This window comes from Lutjanus erythropterus, chromosome 17 (assembly GCF_056507025.1).
Source record: "Lutjanus erythropterus isolate fLutEry1 chromosome 17, fLutEry1.hap2, whole genome shotgun sequence".
In the NCBI taxonomy this organism is placed as follows: domain Eukaryota; kingdom Metazoa; phylum Chordata; class Actinopteri; order Lutjaniformes; family Lutjanidae; genus Lutjanus; species Lutjanus erythropterus.
Window position 1 is genome coordinate 2,742,624 of NC_139333.1, and position 12,178 is coordinate 2,754,801.

The following is a 12,178-nucleotide window of genomic DNA, read 5'->3' on the forward strand; positions in this document are numbered from 1 at the left end:
GCGGTGACAAAATGACAGTAGTGGAAGAGTTGTGAATGAAACCGGGCTGTTACAACCTATTTCCTCATACTATAGATGTTTGGCTGACTTCAGCGTAATGTTCTCACCACGATGAAACTATCCATAAAGTCAGTCTAACATTTGATCTTATGGTCAGTTTTAATTGACTAATATATGTTAACTTGCCACCGTAGCAACAATGATTACAAAATCTCCAAAACAAGCCCCAACTTAACCGCGCACGTGCACGTCATAGCTGCGCCCTGGTACTTGAACAAATAGCACACCTCTGGGTTTATTGAACTCTGAGTCAGAGGTGTGTGTTTAGATTATGCGGATGATTAAAACATTTCACATTTTACATGTTTCTGCTGGTGTTTGAAATTTCTTTAAAAAATTCATTTTGGTTGAAGGTCTGGAGCCACACCTACTAAACTGAAATGATAATCTATTTGGGAAATATGCTTAACTGCTTTGTTGCAGAGAGTTCAAGAAGAAGATATGATAAGAGGCACACTGACATCCCTCTCGTCAGATAAATTGATCAGTCTTATCTGCAAACAGGTGAATTTGGTACTCAAGGAATTTAACATTAAAATCCCTCCTCTGTTCTGTATGGAGCTACAGCCAGCAGCTTTATGCTAAGATAAACTTAAAAACTGGAAAACAGCAGGAAAGAGGGAAACAGTTCACCTAGATCTGTTAAAAATGAACAAAAACCACCTATCAGCACACAGATTATTAATACATATCTGGTTTGTTTAATCCGAACAGAAACAGAAACATAAAAATTTGAGGTTTTGCAAAGGGTTATGCAGAGTTAATTCTTGTCTTGGCACAAGAGATATCTCATTTGACTCACCAAAAAGAGAGCAGGCATATCTTTGTGACAAGATTTTGCATTAAAAAACGACTTTCACAAGTGTAGTGTAAAGAATTACATAATTTCAAAGATCATAATCTGCATTTGTGACTTTTTTTTCTACAAGATATGAGGGGTGATAAATTCTTATGAGTATTTAGAAAAGGCTACTACAGAGAACTTTAGTTTTAACCCTAAAGCCAAGTTCAAACCACAGAGCAGCCCCTTACAGCAGTGAGGGTTGTTGGAGGAAGTTCCTCGTCTTTCCATCACTGTCTGTAAAACACAGAGAGCTTTTCTCTCTGGTCTCCTCTTGAAGTTTTTTTTTTCCCCCTGAAATTCCCTCTTCCTGCTCTGGGAGAGGCTGTGTCTAATTCCAGATGGGGCCCTGAGGCCGGATGCACTGCGGGCTCATGGGTATGCCCTTCCTCACGCCCTCGCGCCCTCTCTCTTCCCCCCTCCTCCCACCCTGGCCCCTTCCTCGGACACACCCTGACAGGTCCGAGCTGGGTGGTCCGACCCGGCAAAGACACAAACCAGACATGAGGCACATCATATATTCTTAAATAGATGCCTATTCCCTGCCTGAATCCTATAACAACTCAAGATGCACACTTATAAACACGCACAGTGTTGAAGAAAGAACAGGATGTTATGTAATAATGCTACAAACACTTCTGTAATCAGAGCAGCTCTGTGTCATCTTAAAACAGAAAAGAAAGAAAGGCTGAGAGAAAAGTCATCCGACAGGCTTGATCATGAGCTTCTCTTCACAGTGTCGCAGCGGCAGAAACATTTCTGCAATTTCCTCTAAAGCCACTTGAATAATGCTAATTGGTTACATAATGTTGCAACATAAATTAATAAACTGAATAATAAATCATGTTCTTTAGACTGTTTCAAGTGTTGTGCAGGAATATGTATCACAGTACAGGAGCTTGTTGTGGAAGAAGTGAAACAAAGGATATGATATATTACTGTATAGGTTATTTTTTCAGATATTTCATTTGGTCTTATAAGTTTCTGGAGCTCAGGGTCACTTCTTCAAATGGTTTATTTTGCCTGACTCACAGCAGTCCACAGCCAAACAGATATTCAGTTTACAGGTATATTCAGCAGAGGAAAGATGCAAATAATCACATTAAAAAGATGGAAACAGAATATTTGACATTTTTAGCCACACTAGAGGCATGGCAGCTCTGCGAATGACAGCACGAGTCCACCACTACGATCCAGGCTGAAATCATGAACTACTGGATGGATTTCAGTGGCATAGAGCAAACATTCATGTTCCCCAGAGGACCAAGAACTGTAATAACTTTGGTAATCCAGTAATTCAGCACACGGATCAACAAAGCTTCCAACAGCATTTACATATTTGCATTATGATGAACTGGTGAAATTCCAGGAAAAAAGAAAACTGTATTAAATTACTGCTATCACAAACAGAATATTTCCTACTGCTGCAGCTTCACAGTACTGAACTTTGAGATCAGTGTCACACTGCAGATGACTGATTAACCAATTATCAAAATGGCCGATTCATTTTCTGTTGATCAGCTGACCAGTTAACACATTAAAGAGTCACATACAGCATGTTTTTCTTTTAGTGACCAGTAAACTCTGCAGAGAGTTTGACCTCTAGTGGTGCTCAGATGTTTTGTGTGTGGGGGGGGGGGGGGTTGTACTCTGGGAACGAGGACAAATGCATGCAATAGGACTTGGGTAACCTGATACACATTCCTTCCTACTCAGGAGGGTCCTGATGTTAATGTATAGTGCATGCAAGCTATAAGACATCCCTTGGCTGTCAGCCTATTCAACAGCTGCTGGTGTTAACGTGCCAAAGACAGTGCATTCTCACTCCTAACTTATCAAATACAGCCGCCTGGTCGATAAAAACTATGAAACATGAAATTTGTTGGGAGCGGCCCAGAAACACAGTAATGTGCCATCGAAAGGCAGGAAAGACAAGGGCTACTAGCCCATGTGGGGGACTGCCCATAGTTCCAATGGACTATTATTCCCAAACCCCAGCAGCCCAAAAAAATATCCCACTGGACTGAAAACAAATTTGTCCGACAGCCTGCTAACCAGAAAACAAATGCCCATTGCTCCGAAAACACCCACTGTCCCTGCAGTTGTTAGTTCAGTGACTGCCAGCTCTGTCCAGGGTGCTGAATGCTGGGGGGTTGGTGTCTATCTTTTTTCCCTTGCAACAAACAACATATCAAGTGATGATTAAAATCATGAGAGTTTTACCTCAGTTGGTGGGATAGGGTTTGGGTTATATATGTGTGTATTTTTGGAGTAATGGGCATTTGTTTTCAGGACAACGCGCTGTCAGACAAATGGGATTTTGGTCTGATGGGACATTTTGGCTTGGCACCCTGATGTGGATGTAAATTTAAACTAGAATTAAAGTTTTAGATCTAATCAGTTCATCCTTGAGTCCAAGTGACCAAATTTTAAGAAATTCCATCAAGGTGTTCCTGAGATCTCATGTCCATGTGAGTGGGACAGATGTGACGTCACAATGACCTTAACCTTTGACCTTCCTACGTCCAAAAGGACGTTTGTGACATGTGGCATTCTTGAGCCTTAGCGTTGACAAGAATGGAACAGACATGAGGTCGTAATGACCCTGAAGTAGAGCTTGAGAACCCAATGGGTTCGGGTCGCACTGGGCCTTACTTCTGACATATTTCACGGGCTTATGTCGGGTTTGAGCTGTACTATATTTACCTATTTATTTTCATTTTTCTCCCCAGTTTAGTTGTTGCCAATTCCAGTTCCCTGCATGTGTTGTCCTGGTCACTAAAAACTCCTACAGTTTGGTGCACAGAGGGAAGCTTGTAATTGGATTTGGGCTGAAATATTCTAATGAGGATCGGATTCTGGTCAGTTTCAGACACAAATTTGTTGGCATCAGGCCTCGACAGGCTCAACTTTTCAGGCACAATTTATGCACTACCCTGACCTTTGACCGCCAAAATCTAATCAGTCAATCCTCGAGTTCAAGTGGACATCTGTGCCAAGTTTGAAGCAATTACATATCTTGAGATATCAAGTTCACAAGAATGGGATGGACAGATGGATAACCCGAAAACATAATGAGTCCAGCCACGGCTGGCACCAGCATTTACGCATAAACATCTACTTTGCAAATATCTATGAAGAGCTAAATACAAAGTTTACACAGAATAAGATTTGGTGAGGAACTGTGAATGTAAAGAGAACTATATTTGTTTACAAGAAAACTCTACAGTGTGATTTTATTAAACGTGTGGGTGAATCAGCAGGCGCTCCTTTATGTCCACCTACATACATACACTACTAAGAAAGACAGTCAAAGAGACACATTTTTAGAGTCATATGCACATGTATCACCATTCCTCCATTGTACACACACACATGCACAGACTCTTCTTTGCTGCTGCCTGTCCTATTTTCTCCGGTGCCTTGACCCATTTCAGCACACCGCTTAGAAACGGGGTCTACATCAACGACACAAGACGGTCCTGAAAAGCTGCAGGCCTCCTGCCGCTCCGTAAACACAGACTCTCCCACCTTTGTCTGCTGTTCTATCTGCTCCCCATCAACTTTTCTGAGTATAAATGGCTGGAGACCTTGTGTACTGAATATAATGGACGTCTAATGAAAGGCTGCGAAGAATGTTTTCGTGTTCAGTCCATTTGCTCACAGGCAGTGTTAGAATGCGTACCTCTCTGCAGAGACTCCATAAAAACTTCATATGATTAAAATGAGTGTGTGTGTGTGTGTGTGTGAGGGTGCAGAGGTGTGTCAGGTTGACTTCGTGCCTCATATTTTTTTCATGTCTCATGCAGAAGTTGATGAGCTGACTGTGGAGAGGCTCGGGCTCACCTTGAAGCCGATTTTGCCCTTCTTGCAGCAGAGGCAGGCCAGCATGAGGAAGACGAAGGTGAAGAGGCCTGAGAAGGAGATGGCCACCACAGCCAGGGACGACGACCAGGACAGCTCACTCAGCGGAGCGCCATCTGCAGGACACAGCAAGTGTTACAGACATGCAGAATATTAGCTCTAGTATGAGACTCAGTGTGAATATTAATGTGATCAAATGCATATTAAAACACAAATCATGTGAGAGAGAAATTAGATTACAACAATGAAAAAGGAGGGATATCATTTACTTTGATATATTCATGTGTACAAGCAGGTTTTTCCATCACATCACATAAGTTATTATACAGTAGCTCATGAACTGACTGCCAGGAGATTATATTTCCATTTAGGGACATTCATATGTTTGATTCATAGCTCATTTTGCTCAAAATGAAATATATATCCCTGTAGGATTCATCCTGCACACAACAACAACAACAACAACAACAACAACAACAACAACAACATTACACCTCGGCTCGGAGAGCCAGGCTAAAAATGCGTGTGTTGATTTAATTTTATAAAATGTTTAAAACAGCACTGTGTGAGTGATTTGCAAATAAATAAATCAGCTTCATTTTAATTTGTTTTACCCTAATAAAAAAGACATTTTTACATAATGAGAATTCAGGTAGCTGGACGATGAAATGTTGGTATTTTTTCATCTGTAACTGCTGCAATGCCTCAGAAACACACCTCTGCTGCAACAACGTCTGTGTTAATGACAAACCACAGCCCCTGAGATAAACTGGACAGACATGTATGCACTTAATATATAGTATGCATTATTATTGTGCATGTTTATGATGTTTTTCCTGCTTATTCATATTCATCTACTATGTATAAATGTTGTTGTTTTTTTCATCACTATAACTGAGTGGACATGAGTGTAGAATTTCTTGAAAACACACTGCAGGATTTTTCCATCATCAGTTGTTTACTATGCATACATATGCCCACTTCTTTGTTGCTTTAAGTCAAATTTTGTTATTTTTAAAATGACAAAATTATCAAAAGAGTCGCTGCATTGTAGAGATCTTTCAAGTAAACTTTCATGAGAGCGTACATTGGTCTTCACCAGGTCAAACATCTCAGTTATAATAATGTTACTTCAGTTTTTAGGTTACTATTCTAATACTGTAACTATTTGAATGGACATAAAAGTTATTTTACATTTACAAATGAAATAAATACAAAAACATGAACATTGTGCACCATTTAGTGCAATGTCATTATGTAGACACCACGGTCCCTGGTAGGTTTTATTTCAAATTAAATCAACAGCTCATTTTAAGAGTGAAGTTGCATTGCCTTGTGTTCATGGTTGAAAATTATTTTCAGCAACTGTTGCAAGTGATACACAATACAGTACATTAACAGGAACTTAAAAAGAGTGTTGGATTTCTGGAGTCGCTGGGACTCTGAATTTACCAGACAGGTTTTAGACTGTGAGGAAATGGAAACCACACAACTCTATATCTATGTAACGCCTTGTAACTGAAATCTGAGTATTAAAATACAGAACGACACACTGCAGACACCCTGAAGTGCATCACATGTGCTGAGGAATATGATAAACACCTCCCATGTGTCCTAAATACATCACTATTCAGTTTGATTTAATATCTGCAAAACAAGAAATTTAGTGATTTAATTAAAAATGAGATGCAATTATAATAATGTTACAATATTAATGCAGTTTACTTAAAATATTTACACACTCCAGTTCCGCCTCTGGAGCCTGACAGCGTAGATTTCTCTGTTGAGTTCTTTTCCTGCAGGCTTCAGTTCTCTCTCATTCTGCCGCTTTGAGCTTCTTTCTGTATCAGCGAAGCCAATTTTCAGACTCTGATGGTCTGAATTATCCTGTATGCGTGCTGTGCGCGTCGTCCAGTTCTTGTAAATAATATCTTGTTCCCAATTTTTGGGGGCATTTTTGAGCAGTGGATGATTTATTTTTCTCTTTCCGCGACGGCTTCCGAAATGCAACGGTTACCACGGAAACAGATTGGACGGACAGCCATGCAGGATTGCCTTCAGCTGTAAATCTCTCACACTGTTTCCTGCCAACAACAGTGCCACCCAGCTTCGCAGACACACACACACACATATACATAATAAACAGCGTGCTGAGAGTCATTTCTGCTGCCAGTTTGTGCTGATCCTCTGAAAGCTTGTGCGACTGGCTCTGGGTGAGTATCAGGCTCTTAGAATAATTGGACAGAGTGTGAACACTGTTGTTCAGGAGGCCGGCTGGCAGAATGTATGAAGAGAAGAGAATATTAAAAAAAAAAACATGCAAATTTAACAGTTAAATGCAGGATTAGCCAGCCAGCTCAAGGTTTTTGGAACGTAGAGCCCTACTCTAAATTTTACTGAATTTTCCCCTCAAACGGGGCTAAATAAAACGGTCCAGTACCAGTGTCCATAAAAAGTGCAATATGACGCCACGTGAAGCAGAGCGGGAGCAAGAGGTGGAAAGAGCCAGCTTGCTAAATCAGTCAATAACCATTTAGTGCTTTGAAACGCAAGAAGATTCAGATTTAATTACTTTATTTATCAGGGGGGTAATTACAGAGACATATTCTGAGTCTGTTGTGGTTTATTTAAAACTCCCTCGCTTACAAATCCCTTCTCCCCCAGCAGCACAAGTGGGAGAGTGTGACTCGAGATGCAGCTCGGGATTAATATTTGAGGAGCACACTCACGTCCACATGCAGGCAGAATGAAAACAGAGCATTACAGCCCGACTGAGGCACGTGTACATTATTATTACAAGCAGATGCAAAAATTCTATGGACTGCCGGCAGGGAAGGTACACTGACCCGCAGCCAACTGCACAATAACTAAATTCACCTGTACCTCAGTGAAAATACACACAACTAAGACTAACAGTAGGGTATCATACTTTCATATCTGCATGACATTTCACCAGCGTATACAGTATATCAGTGGATCCCAAACTTTCTTCCTTGGATATGTAGATTTTCTCACGCCTTATACGACGTCACCTGACACGGATCGGTCTCATTCAGATGGGTAAGACTAACACATTGTTGGTTTTGGTATTTCCATGGGATTCTCTCTCTCAAAAAAAGATATTTTCATTTATATGCCACAATTTTAACATCAAAACATCTAAAATCCACAAAACTTATCGATTTAGTTTATTCAACAGACCTCTGTTCCACCTAAAACACCCCAAAGAGGGCCAGAAAGGAGAAAGTGAGTGTAGGAGGAGAGGAGAAATCTGGAGAAAGAAAGAATTAATATCTAATCTTACGCCTGAGCTTTTTCTAGTGGAGTACCCCGAGAGGTGTAGTGTAGGCAGGTGCAGAAAAAAAAGCTTAGTACAGCAGGTAGTAAGTTGGCTGCAGGAGAAGAGGAGAGGAAAGGAAAAGAGAAATTGAAATATATTGGTGTAGTCATGTGGTGCTGCTATACACGTCTGATTTGACCTTTCAGCAAGTGAACAACTTCTAACATCTTTCTTTCTTTCTTTCTTTCTTTCTTTCTTTCTTTCAGTATGATGAGTTTGATCCCTGAGAAACACACAATACCACCTTGTTTTCGTGTTTTCTTCCTTGGCAGTGTAAAATCAATGCCATTGACTGCTAATCCTAATGAAATAGAGAGGATTCTCCCTCTTGTTAGCTGTAATGAGCCCAGATCCAAAGAGACAAATGTCTCCTGCTAAAGGTTGTTTAGTTCACAGGGACACGTCCCTCCTGAGAGCTTCATTAAGTACACTCAAAAAGACACAACACAAGACCCAATTTACAGTAAAGAACACAGGAAGCTGCACTGAATTTCTGAGCTGCTGCATTTTTTTTCCCTCTCCTGTTACAACTTGATGCTAGCAGCTTGAGCACCGTACAGCTCTCAGCTCAGAGGTGGTAGCCATTTTTAGCCTCCCGAGGCAGAGAGCTGCAGCACATCCTGATGACTAAATGATGAAAAGGGAGCGAGCACAAGGAGACGAGAGGAGAGAAGAAAGGATCTGAGAAAGAAGAAGAGGCTGAAGAGCTGTGTACTCTGCAGCGTCTGTCTCCCCCAGGAGAATCTCCTCCTCAGCAGCACTCAGCACAAGAAACTGGGAGAGCTGAAGAGCAGCAGCTCCGAGTCTAACCGAGGGCAGACCAGTAAAGACTGAGTCTATCTGACAAGCTCACGTGTTTGTTCCTCCTGTACACAGATACCACACAGTTAGCCCCAGTGAACAGTGACTGCCAGCTTCATCCCGATTCCCAGAATTCAACACATGAACCCTCAGCAGTGTATCACACCACCACAGCCTGCGGTTGAATCCCTAGTTATGCTGTAAAAAGTGTACTTCAGGAGTAGCTGAAGTAATGTAATGTTTTGAGCACCGGAAGGAACACAAGGTCTAAAAATGGTGGATTCAGACTGAAGCAGGAAGAGAACACCAAAACTGGCAGCACCATGATGCTGCACCAATCAATGACCAGCCACGGTTAAGAAGAGTAACACATATCTATATAAGAGCTCATGTAAAGTCAAAGACACTAATTCCAAAAGTTAAATGTTTCTCCTGCCGTCTGTCATTATGACATAGATGTGATATTGGATCCACTTGGGTATCAGACTTAAGCTGTGTTTCAGCTGCAAAGTACAGTTCAGATCTACTCCACTCGACTCATTTTTGGTACCAGGTACACTGTAGATAGTTCCCCCTCAATGTAGACAGGATTCTTAGTTGATCATTGTACTGCAACTGCTGTGTTATTTATCTTCAATGCCACAAAAACAGAAGAACGGAGGATATCAAAGGGATGATTGTTTGTCACAGCAATAGGAAGAAAAGGCTGAAAGCGGCGAGACAAAAGACTGCCGGAAAAGACAGAAGAGTTTGGTAAATCCTACATCAAAGACAATGAGACAACCCTGGTTACTCTGTGTAGTATTAGTGATTCTAGTAATAATTCTCTAACCAGTTTGTAGTGTTTGTTTAGTGTTGCGTCGGGCTGTACTATCATGTGGAAATGTGGCGTCAGAGTGTAGGCGTTTTAAACTAGGTATGATTGCTTCGCACCGTGCCAGAGTACGATCACACCTAGTTGGTTTGCAATCTACCAAATAAACACAACATAGAAGAAGAGTACATCCACGTTGTCAACTTTGTGTTTATGTCTTTGCTAAAAAACAGCGAATGTCAATCACATGATCTGAGATGTCATGCAGTGGAGTCGACCTTCGTAATATGCCTGCTATCGTTAAGGTTTTGGAGATGTTGTCAATGACGACCCTCTCACTGCCTTCCTGCATCTTCCTCTCTGGCGGCTCAGAGGATTAGATGGGCCCATGCTACCAGCATACACCACTTCCACAAGAGACAGGCGGCGTTGAGAGATGCGTTTGCTGCTGCTGCTCTCCCTGACTGCCGATCAAAACATCTGTGTTTTCGTCCAGTTGCTTTCACACCTGATTCAGATCATGCCCAAGTGTGCACAAACTGACTTGGACATGGATCAACACCAGCACCGTACAGTGTTCACATTTATCAAACAAACAGGACTTTAAGGTCAAGTGTGCAGGGATCTGTGCCTGGGTCGCTAGTGTGAAAGCCCAGTAAAGAACCAGCTCACTAGTGCTTGCTCAGCTGGGTCTGTCACTGGCAGGTTGTGAGTCTGTATTTTTTTTCCTGTTTATGGGAGCACAAATAATAAACAGCTAAGCTGTGTGACCTGAGTTCCAGCAGTACAGTGCAGGTATGAGTCACTGTGACTCGGCTTGTCAGAGAAACTAAAGTACGGCTGGCATGTGGGACATTTAAATCAGAGCTGACAGACTGAGAAGAGTCCAAACTCTTAACCCTGTCAACACGATGTCCTGCTATCAGTCTGAATGTGGCATTCCACAGTGGCATCAACTCTGCAGCTGCTAAGTGCAGAAAACAATGCTCTAAATGTTTATTTCTGTATTTGCTGTTATTACTTATTTACAGGTAGTGATTCCAGATGTAACTCAGCCATCAGTGATTAGTGTGTCACTATCGTTAAGCCTGCTTCATTCAGATAAGCCGGCTGGCCATTACAGAGGGAGTGATGCCCACTTTCATGCTGCAGCTGTGATCCAGCAGGGCCACAGACACCTCCCCGTCTGAGCTGAGTCGAAGCCAGGATAGTTACAGCTCGGCCCTGGCTCTCTTCCTGCACCCGCTGCTCATATCCAGCTCAGGGAATCAGCAGGAAGTGTATCCAGGGGACGGCTGACACCCTTAACCCATCATCGGCCCTGGTTACTGTCCTTGCACACAGCTAAATTATCTAAAGCTCGGTGGAGAGAAAGGCGAGAGCACCTGAAGGACTGGAAACCGGCCAGAGCAAAGATTTTACACAGTGAGCCCAATTAAGGATGAAAGAAGCCAAGAGAGAAGAGGTCAGTGATAAAGAAATTAAAAATGCTGTCCAGGACGTCCATTTTTCTGAAATTCAGCGAGCTCCTGTTTCATTAGCAGAAAATTTACAGGAAACTGGCTGCCATACTTGGCCAACAAACTGCCAAAAACCAAAGCTTTTAAAAAATATAAAATTATCAGCAGTCACAAAACCTTAGAAGCAAAGAAATTAAAGTCTATAACTCCTGATGGATAAGACAAGGTCTAACACACACACACACACACACACACACACACACACACACTAATAATTTAAGATGCAAACATGATAAACAGAGGATTGGGATACAAAGAGCATTCAGTGTCAGATGCAAATGTGACCTCTTGTAAAGGTCGCCATCCTACACATATCTCATATATTAGCCCCAGAACAAAGTGAGCTCACTCTCACTGTTAGCTTCAACATGTTTGGCTCTAAGTAAATGCCCCATTTCATGTGTTCCCTTGAAATTAATTCACATACAATATTAAAAAAACGATTTTTTTTAATTGTGCACTATTGGTGATTTGACTGAAACAATCAAGTCATAATATGCAACATTTTCCTGAAAAAAACAATGCATAGACTCTAATAAACAAAAGCCTTTTCAATCACCACTTATGAACCACTAGCATAGTGTGGTGGCATCTGTATCTGCAGAGACCCTGCAGCCCACTGCTTGTAATTCCCTATTTTCTCATTATTTTTGCTGTGGTTAAGATGCTTTAAAAAGCCATGATGTCCTGGGAATGGGAAATCGTACTGATTCTACCTTTAACATTTTGCTTCTACTTAATACCAGGCATGCCCAAACTGTAAATCTTCATGAAGCACGCTAAATCCCAGCGAAAATATGTATGTGATCACTGCCAAATGTATTCACTGTGAGGCTGTGAATTTTGGGATGTCCCCTGCATGCTGTATCAGGAGCAGGAGGAACAGTTTCAGCTCTCAGGCTAATGCTGACAGTCAGGTGTCAAAGCGTGAGCAGTCA

General features: G+C 41.7%; 1 protein-coding gene across 1 annotated transcript in view; it reads right to left on the reverse strand.

Moving 5' to 3' along the window:
* The window catches only part of aatkb (apoptosis-associated tyrosine kinase b), a 73,322-nt gene that overhangs the window by 31,038 nt on the left and 30,106 nt on the right, over nucleotides 1-12,178 (reverse strand). The window contains exon 2 of the mRNA XM_084740390.1: nucleotides 4,748-4,881. Within this exon, the coding sequence (XP_084596516.1) occupies nucleotides 4,748-4,881 (134 nt within the window). The remainder of the gene's footprint in view (nucleotides 1-4,747; nucleotides 4,882-12,178) is intronic.